The 22,767-nt window shown below is 41.4% G+C and overlaps 1 protein-coding gene across 1 annotated transcript; it reads left to right on the forward strand.

The window, feature by feature from the left end:
- The first annotated feature begins 269 nt into the window (after positions 1-269).
- LOC126176402 (uncharacterized) lies at positions 270-17,338 on the forward strand. Its single transcript, XM_049923559.1, has 3 exons — positions 270-500; positions 17,114-17,134; positions 17,177-17,338. The coding sequence occupies exons 1-3, from the start codon at positions 270-272 to the stop codon at positions 17,336-17,338; spliced, it is 414 nt and encodes a 137-aa protein (XP_049779516.1).
- The last annotated feature ends 5,429 nt before the right edge of the window (positions 17,339-22,767 follow it).

The following is a 22,767-nucleotide window of genomic DNA, read 5'->3' on the forward strand; positions in this document are numbered from 1 at the left end:
TTGATGGGAGATAGGTGAAGTGGCCCACTGTCCTCCTACGAGTACATTTTTGTATCCCAACAGCTTGTGGACCTATTTTGTGGTCAATGGCTGAGAAAAGATATGAGTCACTGGTTACTCTCCATTTTGTCTTTTGATAGTGAGATGTCCCTTTTAGCAGATGGTCAGAAATCGCTTCCAGCATGTAGTTCTCTGAAGCTCATCACGTGCTCTGCGCTGCTCGTCGCCGTCTCATGGACCTTTGCTATGTGTGCGCAGGCAGGCAGGCCATGGACAGGCACCTGGCGACGGTGCTGCTGCTGGCGGCGGCGGTGGGCGTGGCGCGTGCCAGCGCTCACTTCATCCGGCTGGCGCTGGTCGCCGTCATGGGCCTGGCCGGCATGTACATGCTGCACGTGCTCGCCCAGGACTACAACGCCATCCGGCAGCCCGTCAAGGCCAAGGTCGCCTCCGCCATACTACGCTCCGTCATCGCCAAGAGGTCTGCGGCAGACTCGCCGGTAGGTATTACCACACCAATGGCATGGAGGAGAAATTACAATGGGAGTCCCACAGGGCTCAATAATTGGCCCATTACTGTTCTTACATTATGTTCATGAGCTGCCATTTTTTTTAAACAAGGCAGAACTGGTATATGTAACAGATGATACAAGTACTGTTTTGGACCTGAGCAAATAAGCAGCAACAGCGAAATTACATAATGGTGTTTTTGTGTAAGTGACTAGTTCTCAACAAATATTTACCTGTAACCCTTGCAATACCAAGGCATTTTTCATAATGTGCATTGCTGGGGGGCCTTTACAGTTTGCATAACGTTTCATTCAGTTTTGGTCCTTACATATCTTTTTATTTATTTCTTTGGGGGGGGGGGGGGGAGGATTTTTGGCCGCCCCCAGAATTAAAAAAAAGAAAACAGAATTCGTTAACCGTTTGTTGAATTATACTAACAACATACTTTTTAAAGAGGTATTAACGTGTAATTATGGTTCAGGACTTGAAAATAATTTTAGAACACACTCAACAATAATAATATACTAGCAACTGTTGAAATTCTTCACGGTAAATGATAACAGCCAAACAGTTGCAGGATAAAGGTTTATTAAAATCCTTGACCACGGTTTCAGTATATCTGAATATACCTTCATCAGAAGTAAAATACACTAAAATCACATCCTGCAGTAGATATACATAAAAAAATCGTACCAAAGGCGTCGTCAGTAGTTAAAACATCATCTCCATTTGTACAATATAATTATGAACAGAAGGTCGATGTGAACACGGCATAGCATCAGTACTTCACCTGTGAACTAGTGTGAAGAGGATGTGAAAGCCCTAGGCTTATGTATATCTACTGCAGGATGTGATTTTAGTGTATTGTACTTTTGATGAAGGTATATTTAGAAATACTGAAACCGTGGTCAAGGATTCTAATAAATCTTTATCCTGCAACTGTTTGGCTGTTATCATTTACCGTGAAGATTATACTTTCAATAATGTATTCGACCGATTTTATTACCACTACAAAAAAGATGCACATTTTCGTTGTTCTTGCTCGCTTTTGCTCTCAACATAATTTTTAAAGAGATATTTATGTGTAATTAAGTCTCTGATCCTGGAAATATTGAATACGGCATTCACTGCAGAAAGTACAGGTTGTCTCAAGAAGGACGTTACAACTTTCAAAATCCATATAAATTTATTGACAGAAGATGTAGAGCTGGGTTTAGAATTATTTTGTAGGGAAACACATCAAGTTTTTTTTAACTTAAACTAAAGATGTATGTGGCTTCCGTTGGTTGTCCTGCACACATCCCATCGGAAGTCAATTTCTTCCCAAACTCGTGTAGCATTGCAGATGTAACTTGCTTAGTGGGGGCGTAAATTCTTGCACTAAGTTCAGTTATAGAAGTCGGCACAGGAGGCACAAACACGATATCCTTGATGAATCCCCATAAAAACAAAACCGAGTGGTGTTAGGTCTGAGGAATGTGGGGGCAATCCAATTGACGCATCATGGCCAGTCCACTGATCTGGAAAGTGGTCACTGAGAAAGGCTTGGGTGTCAGCTAGGTAGTGGAGTGGTGCACCATCTTGCAGAAGTAAACATTTCGTTCTTGGTCATCCTCATCGATCTGTGGTATCATAAATTGTTGTAACATATCCAGGTACACTATCCTGTTGATGGTTTTCTCGTGGATAAAAAAGGGGCCATGTCTCATTGTTTGATGTGGATTTTCACTGCCCCAAACCCTACAGTTACGTATGTTAACCCTGCCACTTAAGTGAAAAGTCGACTCATCAGAAAAGATGATTTTGTCCAAGAAATGTTCATCTTCATGTAATCAATTTTACATATACGCTCAGAAGTTCTTGTGAGTAATTTTATCAGTGTCTTTTATTGCTTGTACGATCGTCACTCCACATGGTTTCAAATGCAAACAATTTCTCAACACATGCCAAACAGTCGTATGTGGGATTTGCAGTTCGTGATATGCACACCAGGCTGATTTCGTAGGGCTGTTGACAAAACGTTTTCTTACTCGCTCAACGATGTTGTCACATGTGCTTGGATGACCTCATGATTTCCCATGTCATACCGAAAACACTGTTTCTACAAAACATTTATACCACTCATAAATTGTAGGTCTACTAGGAGGATCTTTAGCGTACTGAACTGTTGTCGCCGACTTAGTTATTTCAGAACAAAACATACAGCTGGCACGCTCGGGTCCAGTGAAGGCAGCCATCTTTAACACAAGTGCCACTAGCGCTCCTTATGGTGCGATTCGGCGCTAGCGAACTACGCGAGACAAAACTTGATGTATTTCGCTACAAACTGACTACGATCACCTCTGTAGGTACTATGAACTAATTTATATGGATTTTCAAAGTTGTAAAATCTTTTTTGAAACATCTTGTAACATCTGCTGCTGAGACTTAAATTTGCAGGTTAAGTTTAACTAAAAATTTTAAACAGATACGGAATCCAGTAGAAGAGATCATTAAAAACAATAAATTTTTTTCAGAATTTTAAAACAGAAACAACTAATTATACTACAATATCATCAAAAGGTGGGTGTAAAGAAGACTATCTTCACCTACCTTGGTATTGCAATGGTTAATCTTTGAAATAACATAGTTCATTCAGTTTTGTACTCTTTGAAATTTTCCACCTATTAACCCAATACATCAACAAGAAAAAATAAACATGCTAGAAAGTGCTATGTTCTGTTGGGTACAGGCTGATGAAAACGTAAAATGGAAAAATATGTTAAGTAATTGTCTTCCATATTTCCAAAGTTGGCAGTTATGGTGGAAATAGCTGAGTCGAACATTTTACCAGATTTACTATATTATTTTTCCATGTAGTAAATCTGCTAAAACGTTCAAATCAGCTATTTCCACCATAACTACCAACTTTGGAAATACAGAAGATAATAACTTAACATATTTTACACACTTCATTTATTTATGCCTTATGGGATAATATTGAGGGGTAATGTCTAACGTAGGTAAAAAGTGTTCAGTAATTAGATTTATGTGTGAAGCTCACACACACATACAACTTCCAGAGGTCTCTTTAAGCAACTGGAAAAATTAACCACAGCTTCGCAGTAAATTTATTCTCTTATGAAATTTGCGACCGATATCCCATCCATGTTTCAGACGAATAGAGATATTCGTAAATAAAACACTATAAGGAAATGAACCATTGACTTGCTGTTGGTGGGGAGGCTTGCATGCCTCAGCCATACAGATAGCCATACCATAGGTGCAGCCACGATGGAGGGGTACCTGTTGGGAGGCAAGACGAACATGTGGTTCCTGAAGAGGGGCAGCAAGCTTTTCAGTATTTGCAGGGGTGATTGACTGATCTGGTCTTGTAACAACCAAAACGGCCTTGCTCTGACGTTAGCGATAACAGCTAAAAGCAAGGGAAACTACAGCCGTAATTTTTCCTGTGGGCATGCAGCTCTATGTGTGATTAAATGATGGCATCCTCTTGGGTAAAATATTCTGGGCGTAAAATAGTTACCTATTTGGATCTCTGGGTGGGAACTACGCAGGAGGACGTCGTTATCAGGAGAAATAAAACTGACATTCTACAGATCGAAGCGTCGAATGCCAAATCTCTTAATCGGGCAGGTAGGTTAGAAAATTTAAAAATGGAAATGAATGGGTTAAATTTAGATGTTAGTGGGAATTAGTGAAGTTTGGTGCCAGGAGGAACGGGTCTTGTGGTCAGGTAATACAAGGTTATAAATACAAAATCAAATAGGGTTAATCCAGGAGTAGGTTTAATAATGAATAATAAAGTAGGAATGCGGATAAACTATGAACAAGAAAGTGAATGCATTATTATAGCCAAGATAGACAAGACGCCCACACCTACCACAGTTGTAGAAGTTTATATGCCAACTAGCCCCACATATGAGGACGAGATTGAGGAAGTGTATAATGAGATAAAAGAAATTATTCAAACAGCTAAACGAGACGAAAATTTAACAGTCATGGGGGATTGGAATTCGATAGTAGGAAAAGGAAGAGAAGGAAAAGCGGTAGGTGAATATTGACTGGGAGAAAGGAATAAAAGAGAAAGCTGTCTGGTAGAATTTTGCACAGAGCATAACTTAATCCTAGTTGCACTTGGTTTAAGAATCGTGAAAGAAAGTTGTATACATGGAAGAGACCTGGAGACACTGGAAGGTTGCTGATAGATTATATAATGGCAAGACAGGAGATTTGAGAACCATGTTTTAAATAGCTGAACATTTCCAGGGGCAGATGTGGATTCTGAACCGCAGATTAAAACAGGAGAAACTGCAAAAAGGCGGGAATTTAACGAGATTGTACTGGGATAAACTGAAAGAACCAGAAGCTGTAGAGAGAGTCGGAGGGAGCATTAGGGAACGATTGACAAGAACAGGGGAAAGAAATACAGTAGAATGGATAGCTTTGAGCGATGAAGTAGTGACATTAGCTCAGAGGATCAAGTAGGTAAAAAGACGAGGAGTAATAGAAATCCTTGGGAAACACAAGATATATTCAATTTAATCGATGAAAGGAGGAAATATAAAAAGGTAAAGAACGAAGTAGGCGAAAGGGAATACAAATGTTTAAAAAATGAGATCGACAGTAAGTGCAAAATGGCTAAGCAGGAATGGCTTGAGGACAAATGTAAAGATGTAGAAGCATATATCACTAGGAATAAGACATAAGATGCCTACAGCAAAATTGAAGAGACCTTTCGAGAAAACAAAACCGCCTGCATGCATACCAAGAACTCAGATGGAAAGCCAGTCCTGAGCAAAGAAGGGAAAGCAGAAAGGTGGAAGGAGTATGTAGAGGGCCTGTACAAGGGGGATGTCCTTGAGGACAATATTATGGAAATGGAAGAGGACATAGATGAAGATGAGAAGGGAGATATGATACTGCTAGAAGAATCTGACAAAGCACTGAAAGACATAAGTCGAAACAAGGCAGTGGGAGTAGACAACATTCCATTAGAGTTACAGATAGCCTTGGAAGAGCCAGCCGTACAACACTCTTCCATCTGGCGAGCAAGATGTATGAGACAGGCGAAATACCCTCAGACTTTAAGAAGAATACAATTATTCCAATTCCAAAGAAAGCAGATGTTGACAGGTGTAAAAATTACCGAACTATCAATTTAATAAGTCACAATTGCAAAATGCTTTACAGAAGAATGGAAAAACTGATAGAAGCCGGCCTGATGGAAAATCAGTTTGGATTCCAGAGAAATGTAGGAACAGGCAAGGCAATCTGACCCTACAACTTCTCATAGATGATAGGTTAAGGAAAGGCAGACCTACGTTTCTAGCATTTGTGGACTTAGAGAAAGCTTTTGACAATGTTGATTGGAATAATCTCTTGCAAATCCTAAAGTTGGCAGTGCTAAAATACAGGGAGCGAAGACTATTTACAGTTTGTACAGAAACCAGATGGCAGTTATGAGAGTAGGGGGGCACGAAAGGAAAGCAATGGTTGAGAAGGAAGTGAGACAGGGTTATAGCCTATCCCTGACGTTATTCAATCTGCATATTGAGCAGACAGTAAGCGAAACGAAAGGAAAATTTGGAGCAGGAATTAAAGTTCAGGGAGAAGTAATAAATACTTTGAGGTTTTCCAATGACATTGTAATTCTATCACAGACAGCAAAGGACTTGGAAGAGCAGTTGAACGGATTGGACAGTGTCTTGAAAGGAGGATCTAAGCTGCACATCAAGAAAAGCAAAACAAGAATAATGGAGTGTAATCGAATTACATCAGGCGATGCTGGGGGAATTAGATTAGGAAATGCGACACTTAAAGAAGTAGATGAGTTTTGATATTTGGGAAGCAAAATAACTGATATAAGGATATAAAATGTAGACTGGCAATGGTAAAAAAATCGTTTCCGAAGAAGAGAAATTTGTTAACTGTGAGTACAGATTTAAGTGTGAGGAAGTTCTTTCTGAAAGTATTTGTATGGAGTGTAGCCATATACGGAAGTGAAATATGGAAGATAAACAGTTTAGACAAGAAGAAAATAGACGCTTTTGAAATGTAGTGCTACAGAAGAATGCTGAAGATTAGATGGGTAGATCATGTAATTAATGAGAAGGTACTGAGAGGAATTTGGGAGAAGAGAAATTTGTGGTACAGCCTGAATAGAAGAAGGGACCGGTAGGTAGGACATGTTCTGAGGCATCAAGGGATCACCAATTTAGTACTGGAGGGAAACGTGGGGGCGGGGGGTAAAAATCGTTTAGGGAGACCAAGAAATGAATAAATTAAGCAGATTCAGAAGAATGTAGGTCGTAGTAGTTACTCAGAGATGAATAAGCTTGCACATGACAGAGCAGCATGGAGAGCTGCATCAAACCAATCTTTGGAATGAAGATCACAATAGTAACAACAAGGAAAAAGATCTGGATTACCCATTTGAAATATGCTATGTGCGTCCAATATTACGGCAGGAAGCAGCAGGGTCATAATTATCAAACATGCCCAGATTGTGTTAAACAATGTTTATGACCTTGCACAATTTAAATACAACAGAACAGATAAATTTCACAACCTCACAGGAGCACAATAAAATTTTTCTTAAACCCCTGTCGAAATCTTCATAACAAATACATGAAACATGAAGAAAATTTCTGTTGATATAAATACTTAATACAATCAAAACTTGACAAACTCTGAACCCACAAGACTAACCAGTACAATGAGTTCTTTCGTACAATATAAATTCATACCAAGGTATAATATTAAGGCATAACATAAGACACACAAATGCTCGGCAATGGACACTGGGCACACGAACTTCTAAGGAATAGTCCAATTGATGCCATTACATGTAGGTACTAATTAAATAACAAACGATTAATAGAAAACAGCGCCTCAGCATCTAAACATTCCCTGAGAACATACACACACGAAACCCTCCTTTATAGAAATTAAACTTCACAATCAGCATACGTGGTACAAATATGATACAAATGGCTGATAAGAGAATACAGAATTAATAAGGCGGAGCCTCCAGCAATTTGACCTTGCACTAATTAGAGAGTGACCCACTTTTGCACGTTTAAATTCATATTTTGAGCGAAAGGTGCATGTGCCAAGGCGGCGGAGCAACGAGCTACAAAGTTTGACGACCTGACAGAGCGAGGAACAAAGATAACAGCAATACTCAACTTGCGGACGAGATCGAGAAAGAAGGCTAGAAACGTGGAGCCCGGTCTATCGAGACACAGTTCCACTGGCAACGGCCATGTTGTCAAGCCCCGGTGCCACATCCCACCGTACCGGATGAAACACACTGCGCTCCACCCAACTGAAACATAAATCAACTACAACAGCACACTTGCAATTGCACATTCATATTACATAAAACAATAAAACATAACATTAAAACAGGAAGGCTCGCCAAATTTTTTTTTAAACTCAACACCTAAGAATTCATTTAAACACTGCAATACATGCGTAAGTAAGATTATTCCTTGACAAATAATAGCAGCTGCTGAATATTACTTTAAACGGGCAGCATAGTATTTCATTACTCTTTAATTAAGGTGCCAATTTTTGGTACTTAATCACCAAGGTTACAACAATTTTAGATATACCATCACTCAATGATAAGAAGCACCCCGGATTTCCTTACATATAGCTGCAGATCCTTCCTGAAGTGGTAGGAAACTAAGATGAAAAGCCCAAGCCCCGTAATCATGCCACGTGTGACGTAACTTCGACTTACCAGACTCGTCGCTGAAGACAACATTAGTTAACCGTTGACATACAGGGTGTTACAAAAAGGTACGGCCGAACTTTCAGGAAACATTCCTCACACACAAATAAAGAAAAGATGTTATGTGGACATGTGTCCGGAAACACTTAATTTCCATGTTAGAACTCATTTTAGTTCCGTCAGTATGTTCTTCCACCTACGCTCAATGGAGCACGTTATCATGATTTCAGTACGACACAACATGTGGTTCATGCACGATGGAGCTCCTGCACATTTCAGTCGAAGTGTTCGTACGCTCCTCAACAACAGATTCGGTGACCGATGGATTGGTAGAGGCGGACCAATTCCATTGCCTCTACGCTCTCCTGACCTCAATCCTCTTGACTTTCATTTATGGGGCATTTGAAAGCTCTTGTCTACGCAACCCCGGTACCAAATGTAGAGACTCTTCGTGCTCGTATTGTGGACGGCTGTGATACAATACGCCATTCTCCAGGGCTGCATCAGCTCATCAGGGATTCCATGCGAGGGAGGGTGGATGCATGTATCCTCGCTAACGGAGGACATTCTGAACATTTCCTGTAACAAAGTGTTTGAAGTCACGCTGGTACGTTCTGTTGCTGTGTGTTTCCATTCCATGATTAATGTGATTTGAAGAGAAGTAATAAAATGAGCTCTAACATGGAAAGTAAGCGTTTCCGGGCACATGTCCACATAACATATTTTCTTTGTTTGTGTGTGAGGAATGTTTCCTGAAAGTTTGGCCGTACCTTTTTGTAGCACCCTGTATATACATAAGCACACAATTGAACCTGCTGAAATCAAACAGACACCAATATGCCCAGGCGAACGGTTAAAGCCAGGCGACGCTCCGGCAATCTCTTCTCAACATGCATTGCTTGGTGAGAGAAGCCAGGCACGGCACCACGCCTCGTGCCGGAACCCAAAACCTTTCCGCCGTCTCCGGCCACAGCACTCCAGCAATATCACACGCAGTGAGCATGCGCTCCAAGTAAGGGCCAACTTCTCGACCCCATTGTGAGGTCCTGCTGCCCGTAGACTGCACACTTAAAGAGCCGAACCCGCGATAAACAACTGACTCGCGGCCAGCCAAAGTGTTGCCTATGGCAAAGATAACACTACAAGAAAACCCCACTGGTGCCAGCCGCGTGACGTACAACCATGAATGAATCACAATAATATGAATAAATAAAGGGATTAGATGCGCTAGCTGCAGAAAAGTGGAGTACGTTGCAGTCATTTATTTTCACAAAAGTTCAGCATTGACTACGCCTAGTTACTTTTAATTCCACTACACAAAACTGAATTACCGTTTTTCTATCACCAAGATTAAAATAACAAAATGATAACATGCCAATTATAATTATTAATAAAACTCTAATAGTCGCTTTCTAGGATTTAGTTATTGTTATTCTGAGACGAATGGAACTTTTCAGGCGGACTGTGAAGGGAGACATGCATGTCGGTAGAAGCTAGTGCCACTGGAATTTTTCGCATAGTGACGTCAAAATGACGTTTTACTCGGTGCGACCTTGTATCTCGATAGTAGACGACTAATGAACAACTCTGGAAAAGCCTTTCTGAATTTCGTCTTATTTCATTGTTTTCGTATTATACATTGCCGTTTCAAAGAAATGGCACATTGAAGATTTATCACAAACATGTCACTCTTGGTACAACTTGCTATAATTAAATATCATTTAATGACGCATCAGAGGTAAAATCTTTCAGGAGATGCTAAGATGAATGACAATAAATTTCCTTTAATTTAGGTCTATGGTCACAAACTTTTTGTTCACAGATTACCGGTTTCGGTCTATAATCACCATCTACAGATTTATGTTTTATAAAAACAGTGTCCTAATGTGTTGCAGCCATAGTGGCAAAACACAGATCTGAAGATGGTCCTTATAGACCGAAACCGGTAATCTGTGAACAAAATGTTTGTGACCATAGACGTAAATTAAAGGAAATTTATTCTATATACGGGTCACTGTTTTATTCGCGACAATGTCGTAGCTTGTGAAAATGAATGACAGTGTTATTGGACTTGTATGCATTCACTGTGGCTAGAGAAATGGATTTACAGAGTCGCAGGAAGTAGGTTCACATCCTGCTATATTATATTCTGGATCTTTCTTATTAAAGTAAGTGTGTTTCGCAATACTGGACGTAATTTACGCATAAGATCACTCTTTCTGAGGAATGAGTCTGTTCGATTTCGTGACTTCAGTCTGATTACAAAACAGAAAACGAAATTGCTGCGAATGAGACGACCAGCAATGACATTTATATTCTTGCTTGACACAAACATTTGGCTGCTCATCTCCGAAAATGAGGCGATATCCGAGGATGTGGTTAGGAAGAAACCTCAGAGCACAGCTTAAATTGCTGTGAGTGAAACGAACGGAAATGACAATGTTATTCTTGCTTGTCACGTATATGTAGCTGTTTTATTGCGAATATTTCGGCATGTCCCAGCTTCAACTCACAAGGGAGAAGGAAGTGTCAGTCATGCTATACTGGGTCGACTGCTATCGACTTTCGTGGTCGCATCGAGTGAAATTACGTTTTGACGTCACTTCAGCGTGTGATTCGAGTTGCACCTGCTTCTCTACGCATTCATGAAATGTATTAGCAAGTGGCAAATAAGATTATATTCCCGGCGTACCATTTACTAGAAACACATGCAAATTTGTGCCGGACTGTGACTCGTACTCATACTTCCCACTTACAGTGAGTGATCGCCTTAACAACTTCGGCTATCCGAGCACGCTTCCAGAATCGATCCAAACTTCCATACACCCTATTGTCTCGTTCCATACCGCTCACACATTGTGAGATTCCCACGCAGGTAGAGAGAATGTTTTGCTCGTCAAATCGCCTTGCGAATACGTTTCATATATTTAATATGGCTTAGATCGTCAGCGATTTCTGTTCCTTCAGACATGCACTCATCGAACTACACAGACACTATAAAATACAGGCAATGCAATAACTGTACGCGCTGTGCATGTGCCTTACCAGGTGGTTCATGTAGGAGAGTTGTCACTGAGAGAGCCATAAAGGCGCGAGTCTGTTAGCAGCATTCTTGGGCGGGAGCTGTTGTGTATTTGCAGCCTAGGTAGGTCCACAGCTAACGGTCGTGGCTCTGACTGACAGTGATTTACGCGCGCAAGCTTAGTCTTTGTGGTTAGTCAGCAGACGATGTGCCTCACTAGGCACAGTAGCAAAGTGTCATACTAGGAGGATCTCCCATGTTCTGCAGAGTTTTCTGTGGCTTCATATCTGATTCGTCAGCATAGTTTATTCGTCTTCAAAACTGAAATTACTTAACTACAATTTTTTAGTTGTTCTATGATGTCCGCTTATCCTACGTTGAAATACACGCTCGCCAAGAAAGTTCCTCTTTGAAAGCTTTCCAGCCCAATGTTTATGTGCATGTAACTTCCCCAGTATCCATTGCCCCTGCGTTCCGTTAATGTGTTCGTTTGGCAGATGTCTTTCATAAGGGTCTTAATTCTATATATGTCTGCGTGCATGTGCCAGGCCAAAACACGGGCAAGGTATGTATCCATTCTTTTCGGCCAATCAGAGGCACTTGGAGGTTTTCGAATGACCTCTCTATCTCCGTCTCTAGCTCCTTGGAAGCAAGCCCTCCTTCTACCCCCTCCCTTCCTTAAACCCGGTCCCCCTCACATACATACACCCGGAAAACGCAGTATACAGTCTTGTGGTATTATAAACTGCAAAATCACGAATAAAAACTCACTGTATCAAAATTAACAGCGAAAGCTGATACGAGCGAAAATGTAAGATTATTGTAAGTGAGTGAATCGCTTTCACAAATTCGCTGCAGATACATTAATTAACTTATTGTCACAAAACTCAACACTCGTACAGAAAAACTCAGAAAGTTGCAGTCGCACTTCAAATTTGTGTCCCGAGAGCGCAGCAGTGAGCGGTTGGGCAAGATGGCGACAGGCACCGAGAAAGCGTACGCATTGTACCTGAAATGCATTCACATCAGACCACAGTAGTAGTGTAACGACACTGTAGAACGAAGTTCAACAGGGACCACCAACTGCCAACTCCATTCGGCGAAGGTATAAGCAGTTTAAAGCTGCAGGATGCCTCTGCAAAAGTAGATCAACTGGCCCACTCGCAGTGAATGAAGAAACGGTTGACCACGCGCGGGGGCGTGTTTCGCACGTAGCCCACAGAAGTCGACGAACAGAGCAAGCAGGAAACTGAACGTACTGCAACCGACCGTTGGAAGATCTAAAGGAAACGACTGAAGCTGAAGCCTTACCGCTTCCAACTTTTACAAGCCCTGATCGCGATGACAAAGTCAGACGCTTTGAAGTTTCGACACAGTTGCAGTTTTGGAAGACGATGGGTTTTGTGAGAAACTCATCTTCAGTGATGAAGTGATGGACAGAGAATCTGCATGCTATTGCAATGTGTTCCGTGCAGTCTCATGATTTTAGGTTTACAGTCCCTTTTTCTTCTGTGAAAAGACCGCAAAGGACACGTATATCTGGACATGCTGGAAAACTGGCTCAAAAACCTGGGGACCAACAGCGTGATCTATCAACAGGATGGTGCTTCTGCCCACTTCCATCATGATGTTCGCAAATTCTTATACAGGAAATAGAGAAACAAATGGGTTGGTCGTGTTGAGGTTGATGATCAGCAATTCATGGCATGGCCTCGACGCTCTTCCGACCTAACCCCATGCGATTTTTTTGTGTGTGGTTATGAGAAAGATTTAGTGGTTACTCCTCTATCAACAACCCTGCAAGAACTGCGAACTCGTATCAGTAGTGTTTTTGAACAGATTTATAGAGACATCCTGTGCCGATCGTAGGAAGAACTTGATTCTCGACTTCATATCTGCAGGATCAGTAGGGGGCAAAGCTCTGTGACAAATAATATATGAGAATATTTACAGCAAATTTGTGAAATCGCGTCAGCCGTTTATAATAACCTTGTATATAATGACAAAAGCACAAATATTCCAGTAAATATGAGATTGAAATTGACCCATTTGCGAAATAACAGCGAACGTGTGGCTACAGGCTGACACTGACTGCAGTAAGAAATATTGTTGTATATAGTAGAAATGTGTTTCAAATGTTAAGTTTTCGATTGAGTCCTAATTTAATTGAGCCAAATTTACATGTACGGCATACCTTAACCAGAATATAGTATTACTTCAGCACGTTACATGTAATATTTACTGTACGCCTTATAAAATGACTTTTATCGTAATAATATGAATATTTATATATGTGTTTGGAGAGAGAGAGAGAGATTTTTGATTGAGATTTTTACTTTAAGTCGTAACTGGTACCTGAATTTTGGTTGCTGCCTCTTTGAATGATCAGCTTCTGCACCAGTTGGTGACGTATTACAATTTGGGGGAGGTTATTCTTCTTTAAGGTTTAAAATACGACACTTTTAGCTACTTGGCCGTATTGCGGATAACTTGAGCCCAAGTTTTCGTAGCTTTTCATACCTAAGGGACCACTGTTGTAAGTAAATAAGATCAAACAGCAATCTGCTTTTCGTGAGAAAAGTAGATTGCTTGGCACACAAACTTTCTTCAAACTACACGTACTGCTACATCAAAATTGGACAGTGGAGTTCAGCACCATACTATTGTACAAGAACATAATCCAATTACTGTAATTAAGAAAGTATGAGAGATTGTTACTTATTGAATGAAAACTATAGAAGATGCATGTCTTTTCTTGTATTTTAGTGAAATTTGTACACTTACAATTCTGTCGATTGATAGACGGCGACGACAATGAAGTTCACCTCCTTTTCCAAAAACAAGATATTTCTAGTCTTCACTTCCAGAAAATTTGTATACATAAATGTTTGGCAACTCTTACACACACTTTACTCGGTTTTATTACTAAAATGTCAATTTTCATGAAATGTAACAATACGTTCCGAGCGGCGGCCTAGCAACACGTCCTCTTTCCACAAGATACAGATTAACAATCCTCTTTTTTTTAATAAATCAATTGTCTTTTTTCATTAGAGTCCATACTCAAAGATTCACAACTACTGTCGTTGCGGGGATTGCGCGCTAAAGAGTTTGTTGCTGTCCAGCTGCGCTTCACTTCACTTCAAGTACTTTTTGAATCAAATTTACATTTACGGTATTTACATACATAACTGAGCTTCTCAGAATAAAATCAGGCACAAATTAGTTAAAAAAAATCAGTGAGGCACATATAACACTACAACCTGTGCTTCTTATGGGAGATGTTCCATGTTCCTTGCATTTGGATGCCGTATTTTGTCGCCTCTCCAGTGACTTTACGAATTATTTCAGACAGCCCCGAATCATCTCATAAATCTTGCAAGGATTGAAAATTTGCCGTTCCAGTTCTTGAGTCAAATCAGCGGGAGCACTACACACGTAACCCACCTAGACTGCCTAATGCTGGGTTTTTCAAAATGAACACTGGGGTTTTAAGATTTTAGTAGAATTTATTACATTCATCTTACAATCATAAATAATAAATCAAATGAAAGAGTGACTCAAACAGTTTAGTTTGTATACCTGTGTACGTGCACTGTTTCCTGTGTCTTGCGTTAGAACGCGCTAGAAACAAAGATGGCGACAAGTGAACAGAAAGCTTTTTGTATTTTACAGGTTGCAACGACTGAATCTTTTGTCAAAGTGCAACGTGTGTTCCGTATTAAGTTCCACTGTAAACCTCCAAGTGATAATAACAACCGTAGGTGACACCATCGGTCTGAAGACACCAGCTATCTTTGCAAAGGGAAGAGTAACTGAAGAACTTATCGAACGAGTCAGAGTGTCTTAATGTATAGACCCAAGAAGTCATATCGGAAGGCTAGTCGTGAATTAACAATTCTATTGATGTCTGTGAGGAAACATTTAAGGAGACACTTAACAACTACGTCCTCACCGTTTGCAGATGTTACAAGCTCTAAAGCCTACAGACTACAGTTTACATGCCAACTTTGCAAGCGAAATGATGTTGCCTGACGAACTCACATAATGTTCGTATCTGGGACTCAGCAAATCCTCAGGAGATGGTTCAGCTGCAACGAGACTCCCCTAAATTGATTTTTTTGTGCTATATCGCGGCAGAAATTTTATGGGCATTTTTTCCTTGAAGCAAGTGTAATTGTTGTGTCCTATCTTGATGCGCTAGAACTGTGGCTCTTACTTCAACTGGGACAAGCTGAACTCAGAACTTTACTTGGAAGCAGCATGATGTGCCGCCTCACTGGCATAACTACGGGATAAACGACGTAAACGACCGTTGGATTGGCCGCAAGGGGTCGGATGACACAGCTTGTTTCCCATGGTTTCCAGGTTCACCCGATCTGACGCCGCCTTTCGGAGTTAGTAAGGGATGATGTGTGTGCCTCCGCTGCCAGCTGATCTACCCAGCTTAACAAACAGGACTGAAGCAGTTGTTGCGTCAGTTACTCCAGACACACTGATCATGGTTTGGGAAGATCTCGTCTTTACGCTCGATGTGTGCCACGTGACGAATGGTGTTCACATTAAACGCTTTAAAGATTTGGTTTATTATTTATACTTGTAAGTTGCTATGTAATAAATACTACATAGCCTTAAAAACTCAATGTTCATTTCGAAACACCAAGCATAATGCTTTGATCTTTTATATACAGACGGTACTCTGTTTTTCGCACGAATTTCAGGAACTGCATGGTGACTAATATGACGGTGTCTGTTGTATAGGAGGGATTATTTTAGGTTTTAAAATTTATTTATGGAAACTGTATAGGCTACGCTCTCCGCCCATCCTCAGTGGCACACTACAGAAACAACTCAGGGTGTTAAAATATAGAAAGTTACGCATATAAGTAGCGTTTTTGTACAATATATTGCTAGGGGATACTTTCATAGCTTATAGGTACGTTTTAATACATCTAGTGCATACTGAAATATATTTTGTCCAGAATTAAATGTTCACTCTACAGCGGCGTGTGCGCTGTTACATGAAGCTTTCTGGCAGATTAAAACTGTGTGCCGGACCGAGACTCGAACTCGTGACCTTTGCCTTTCACGCCCCCTCCTGACAGTTTTAATCTGCCAGAAAGTTTCATATCAGCGCACACTCCGCTGTAGAGTGAAAATTTCATTCTAGAAATATCCCCCAGGCTGTGCCTAAGCCATGTCTCCGCAATATCCTTTCTTCCAGAAGTGCTGGTTCTGCAAGGTTCGCAGGAGAGCTTCTGTAAAGTTTGAAAGGTGGGAAATGAGGTTATGGCGGAATTAAAGGTGCGAGGACGGAGCGTGAGTCGTGCTTGGGTAGCTCAGTTGGTAGAGCACTAGCCCGCGAAAGGCAAAGCTTCCAAGTTCGAGTCTCGGTCTGGCACACAGTTTTAATTTGCCAGAAAGTTTCATCTTTTGTCCACATAACCAGCACGTTAGAAGTGTACATACAGTCCTTAAAGGGCCATAAAGGTAAGTACTTTCACAGCAGAATAATGTATTGCACAAATGCGGTTAACCAGACAGTACAGAACCTGGAAAGCTGTACAGTATCGCATATCTATGTTGAATTAAGCACTGACATTCCAATATTTCCTCGTGAGTACGAACATACCAGTACGACATGGAATGAGTTATGACCTGCATCTCATACGCAGTAATAGTGAATGTTTCAAATGAGGTAAGTACAGTAGAAGCGAAAATTTAGAATAGCTAGAAGTGGTATCGTACTGGCATGTTCATATTCGTGTTGGTGTTTTCATGCCTTGTGAGAACGAGTGGTGGGCAGCTCGGACTGAAGGCTATGTGTGGTTTGTGCGCAGGTGGTCGGAGAGGCGGCGGCGGTGGGGGCGGCGGGGGCGGCGGCGGGCCGGCCGGCGCTGGACTGGGGGCGCGTGCTGCGGGCCGATCCCGCGGGCTGCGCGCGCAGGGTGCTCTGCGAGCTGGCCGCCAAGCCAGAGCTGCGGCTCAGCGACGCCGACAGGCGGCTCCTCGCCCTCGTCACGTGCGTACACCTCCCAGCCCAGTCACTACTTGCTCTGTTTTAAATGGCTTCGGGCGATGGCCCATATGACCCAGAAACATGAAGCAAAATAAAATTATACATTTTGAAATTTTTAAAATCGATATTATACACTTTGTTTTCTTGGATGTGAAGATACTGAGTACTGACTCGTCGAAAGTCAAGTTCTCGATCCACACCTTCATCTACAGCTATACTCCGCAACCCATCTTACAGTGTGTGGTGAAGGATGCTTATGTTACCAGCATCAGTATTCAGTTCGCAATAGGTGAGCCTGAAGAACGACTGTCGATAAACCTCACCTGATTTCCTCTTCATGGTCATTTCACTCAATATACTTTCTTTCTTTCTTTTGCTTGTGCCTTTTTCCCGCGGTGTTGTAAGGTTGGCATGGTTAATAGGATTTGGCAAGGTTAATTTAAGTGGTGGCCGGATACCCTTCCTGCCGCCACCTCTTACCCCCTGGGACGGAATTAGTGTACCCCAACTGTCTGCGTCTAGTGTAATACATGGGATAGTGTGAATGTGTTCAGAAGTCTGCGAGCCGTGTAACTGAGGCGGCACGTGGGGACCAGCCCGGTATTAACCTAGCGGGATGTGGAAAACCGCCTAAAAACCACATCCAGGCTGGCCAGCACTCCGGCCTCCGTCGTTAATCCGCCAGGTGGATTCGATCCGAGGCCGGCGCGTCTACCCAAGTCCAGGAAGCAGCGCGTTAGCGCTCTCGGCTAACCTGGCGGGTTTCATTTCACTCAATATACGGGTAAACAAAAATTTCTTAATTAACATCTATCTACCTATTATTTACCTATCTTCTTCTACACTGAAGACCCAAAGAAACTGGTAAACCTGCCTAATATCATGTAGGGCCTCCGCAAGAACGCAGCTGCTCGTGGGTCATCCGCTAAAATGGTGATGAAGCTCTCTTTGTTTATTTAGCAGTTTTCTAATACGGCTACTAAACCACGGAGGGTCTTTCCCTCCCCTAAGACCTTGCCCGGCAGCATTTTTTGCATTTGTGCTGCACATCTTCGTCCTCGGCACTGTATATTTGCTGTTCACTACCCAGATACTCTGCAGAGCGTATCCTGTCACTGTTGCTAAGCAACAATATCTTCCTATCTGTCTTACCATTATTTGTAAGTCCCGTTGTCATAGAAGCTGTCACAGCCTTTTGATCACCGCACCTTCCTTTGTGTTAACTGATTCGATACGTTCAGGTTCGCTTGTAGCTAGGAGGTCTAAGACGTTGCTCTCTCGATTTGGTTCTCTAATTATCTGCTCAAAGTAATTTTCGGACCATTCATCCAGAACAATGTCACACGAATCCCTGTCTCTGGGACCGGTTTTGCTAGCATGACACTCCCAAGCTATACCTGACAAGTTGAAGTCACCCGCTACTACAGAGGCATGGCAGGAAAGTTATTAATATTCTGCGAGTTTTAAATGTGATTGCAGGCTTTCTCGGCGTATTTCGTCCATGAAATCTTCTCGGGTATCAGCCGAGTGGCGTCGTTGTCATGTTGCAACGTTTCAATGGATTCCATATCCATCATCTCCAGGAGAACTGCTTCCTTCGCTTGAAGATCATGGATACGGAATTCATTGAAAAGTTGCAACAAGACGACGACGACTCTCGGCTGGTAACCAGAGAAGATATCATATCTGCAAGTTCTCTCTGAAGCGCTTTACCACTACACCTCCTGATCCAGGCGGTCTATAAAAACATCTGATTACCATTTTTGACCGTCCTTTGGTGCTTAGCTTCACCCAGATTAATTCACACTCGGAATGCATGATAATCTCGTTAGATATTATCCAATTCTTTACTGCCACTGAGGACACTAACCTATCATTGCGATAAATATCCCAATCTGAACTTCGAATTTCTTTGCTATTCACTTCCGTTTTCAAACAACTTCCTACTCCATACTGCACTTTCTGTGAGACTTGAGTTTCTCCCGGCGTATGCAACAGTCAAGTAACTTACTGGAATGCAGCCCGCTGACGTCGTCGACAACCGCCGATATTTCGACAGAATCACACTCGGCCGGTTCCAAGAAAAAATTGCAGCAAGTAAGCGCTGTGCAATTGAATTTAAAGCCTCGGTTTGCAGAGACACTCCGGAAAGATAACACACACACACACACACACACACACACACACACACACACACACACCTGTCTCTCTGTATTTTGAAAAGGGAGAGAGCAACATTCCATGCAGAATTTAAACAAAAAGCACCATCTCAATTTATAAGGTTACTTGCTAATTTACTTTCCACTGCTTACTTAGTAACACTCTCGTAATGGCTGGAAGTGAATTCCAGAATCTCAGTGTTGTTATATTCCATAATATGACCGGCGCACAGACAATGTTCTGCAATGGGGGATTTGCTCGGATGTTGTAAGCGTGTGTGACACATGTGCTCAGTACACCGGTCCTCCACAGTCCTGATACTACAGTCCACAACTGCAAGAAATACGGCAGGCATCCGCCTTACGCACACCAGGATCATCGCTTACGGGACCTAAAAGAACTCTGATCTTAGATGCTGGTCGAAAAACGCGTTTAAAATCATATTTCCACGAAATACGACCAATCCCGTTCTAAATTTTCACTGCGTAAGGCAAAATGGCCGTAGACTTTGGCACCACCTCTTTATTATCATCACTCACACGGTACACAGTTGGTAGATAGCACAACGTACGTGTGATCTGTCTTTCACTATAACCATTCTGACAAAGGTGACTCGAGATGGGCTAACTCAGCTAACAAACTCTCAGGGTCAGAGGTCACGTGGAACTGCGAACCAAGGCACCAAGTACCCCTTCACGTTGAGCTGGATGGTGACAACTATCAGCTTGCAAATATAAGTCAGTGTGAGTAGGCTTACGATAAACGGCATGTCCCAACGTACCATCAACTTTCCTCCTGAGCAATACATAAAGGAATGGAAGACAGCTATCCTTTTGCACCTTCATCACGAAACAAACATTCCGATGAATTGAATTTAAGTGTTCTAAAAAGTCTTTCAAGTTCTAACTCCCTTGACGCCAAAAAAAAGTACCAAGTTGCAGTTATGGTATGTCGTATATTGGTCAGACTACCAGGACTGTGGAATACGGGTGTACTAGCATGAGCGTCACACACGCTTACAACAACCAAGCAAATCCACCATTGCAGAACATTGTCATGGCACCAGTCATCGTACTGACTATAACAACACGGATATTCTGGCATGCGCCTCCAGCTATTGGGGTAATGTTATTAAAGAAGCTGTTGAAATTAAATTAGCAAGTAACCTTATAAATGGTTTTTGTTGAAACTCTGCATGGAATGCTGCTTTCTCCCTTGTCAAAATGCGGAGGATCAGAGTTAATGTTACCTCACCCGATGGTTACACTAGTCTGAATTGGTATCAGATGACTGAAAACTAATAGGCCTATGTGATACTACCTCAAATTTTTATGTAGATTCCAAAGCAGTTCTCTGATCTGTTTCTATCACGTATAGTTCTTCTGTAATTTGACTTCAAAGATATACTGCTGTGCCAATAGGTTACGCGTAATGTTGGAGGAAATTTCCCTATATGGTCCTGTATACTTCCATGATGTTATACTTGTTGATGCTAATTGTTATTGTTGAACCTTGGAAATGTTGTTTGTCTCAAAAGCGTGCATTATAGTGCTATGTTATGGATATTCTGAATATTTAAGACAATATTAATAAAACAGTTTGCCTGTTGTTTGTAGTTACTAAAATGTCAACATGCAAGTGTGACAACAATCTGAACGTTTTCTGTTACATCGGAGTAGTATTAGGACAAGAAGCTGGGATCATAAAAATTCCTTGCTTTCTACGCAAATGGGGCAATTGGGCAAGGCAAAGACATTTGAATCTGAACGTTTGACCAGAGCTGACAAATTTTGTGTCGGAACTAAAAATATCCTGCACGAACCACTCGTACAAAAAAAAAAAAATATATATATATATATATATATATATATATCTTGCTTCACTACTACACATAAAATTGGGGTTGATGAAGCAATTTGTAAAGGCCCTACCACCGGATGGACACTGCTTCAAGTACCCTTTGAATAAATTTGCCTTCACCACACAAGACAAACTGAAAGCTAGAATTTTTGTTGGTCCTCAAATGAAGAAATTGATGAAGGTTGAAGATTTTGCTAAGACAGTGAAGAACAGAGAAAAAGACGCATGGACCGCCGTACGATCAGTTACTGATAACTTTCTATGGAATAGCTAAGATCCTAATAAAAAGGCCATTGAAAAAGTGTTACAAAACGTCAAGAAGTTATGTTGTAACATGAGTGTGAAAGTCTACTTTCTACACTCGCATATCGATTACTTTCCGGAAAATTTGTCACGTTATGCTGAAGATCGGGGTGAGCCTCTTACCATGATCTTAAAGAGATGAAGAGGGGGTACCCGGAGAACTGTAATGCATTTATGAGGGCCGACTACTGTTGGATGTTGAAAAGGGAGAGTCACCATACACAAAGAACTGCAAGGAACTCAAAGAATAGAAAGTTTAAAAATTGATGGTTCCTGTTGACTTCTTGTTTTTATAAAAAGTAGTCACGAAATAAATAAGTGGAATTCTGTAGAATATTTTTAAATGTATTTCATTTTTTAAATGTGTTTTGATTAAAAATTCTCCTTGTGTGAAATGATGTTTGAATATATTTGTGGGCTCTGAAGTTAAAATCATCAAAATATTACTTATTTTGTGTAAATACCTGACGTGATACAGAAATGGGAAGTCATTTCTAGAAGCAGCATAAAAAATTGATTCAAGACCTCCTACTTTCAACAAATCGTATGACAAAAAAGTTTTAAAATGCAGGCTAGTGTTATTAATTTCGCTGTCGATGACCTCGGACGTCGATCATATTTGGTTTGCGTTGGCGCTAGTGTTTACAGTGCTTGTGTGTATGTACACTACTGGCCATTAAAATTGCTACATCAAGAAGAAATGCAGATAATAAACGGGTATTCATTGCACAAATATATTGTACTAGAACTGATATGTGATTACGTTTTCTCGCAATTTGGGTGCATAGATACTGAGAAATCAGTACCCAGAACAACCACCTCGGGCCGTAATAACGGCCTTGATACGCCTGGGCATCGCGTCAAATAGAGCTTGGATGGCGTGTACAGGTACAGCTGACCATGCAGCTTCAACACGATACCACAGTTCATCAAGAGTAGTGACTGGTGTATTGTGACGAGCCAGTTGCTCGGCCACCATTGACCAGACGTTTTCAATTGGTGAGAGAATGTGCTGGCCAGGGCAGCAGTCGAACATTTTCTGTATCCAGAAAGACCCGTACAGGACATGTAACATGCGGTCGTGCATTATCCTGGTGAAATGTAGGGTTTCGCAGGGATCGAATGAAGGGTAGAGCCACGGGTCGTAACACA

The sequence above is a fragment of the Schistocerca cancellata genome, chromosome 3 (assembly GCF_023864275.1).
Source record: "Schistocerca cancellata isolate TAMUIC-IGC-003103 chromosome 3, iqSchCanc2.1, whole genome shotgun sequence".
Taxonomy (NCBI): domain Eukaryota; kingdom Metazoa; phylum Arthropoda; class Insecta; order Orthoptera; family Acrididae; genus Schistocerca; species Schistocerca cancellata.

Coding starts and splice junctions, on each gene's coding strand:
- LOC126176402 (XM_049923559.1), top strand. CDS start 270: ATGGACAGGCACCTGGCGACGGTGCTGCTGCTGGCGGCGGCGGTGGGC. Junction 501..17,113: donor GGTCTGCGGCAGACTCGCCG/GTAGGTATTACC, acceptor GTTTGTGCGCAG/GTGGTCGGAGAGGCGGCGGC. Junction 17,135..17,176: donor TGGTCGGAGAGGCGGCGGCG/GTGGGGGCGGCG, acceptor CCGGCGCTGGAC/TGGGGGCGCGTGCTGCGGGC.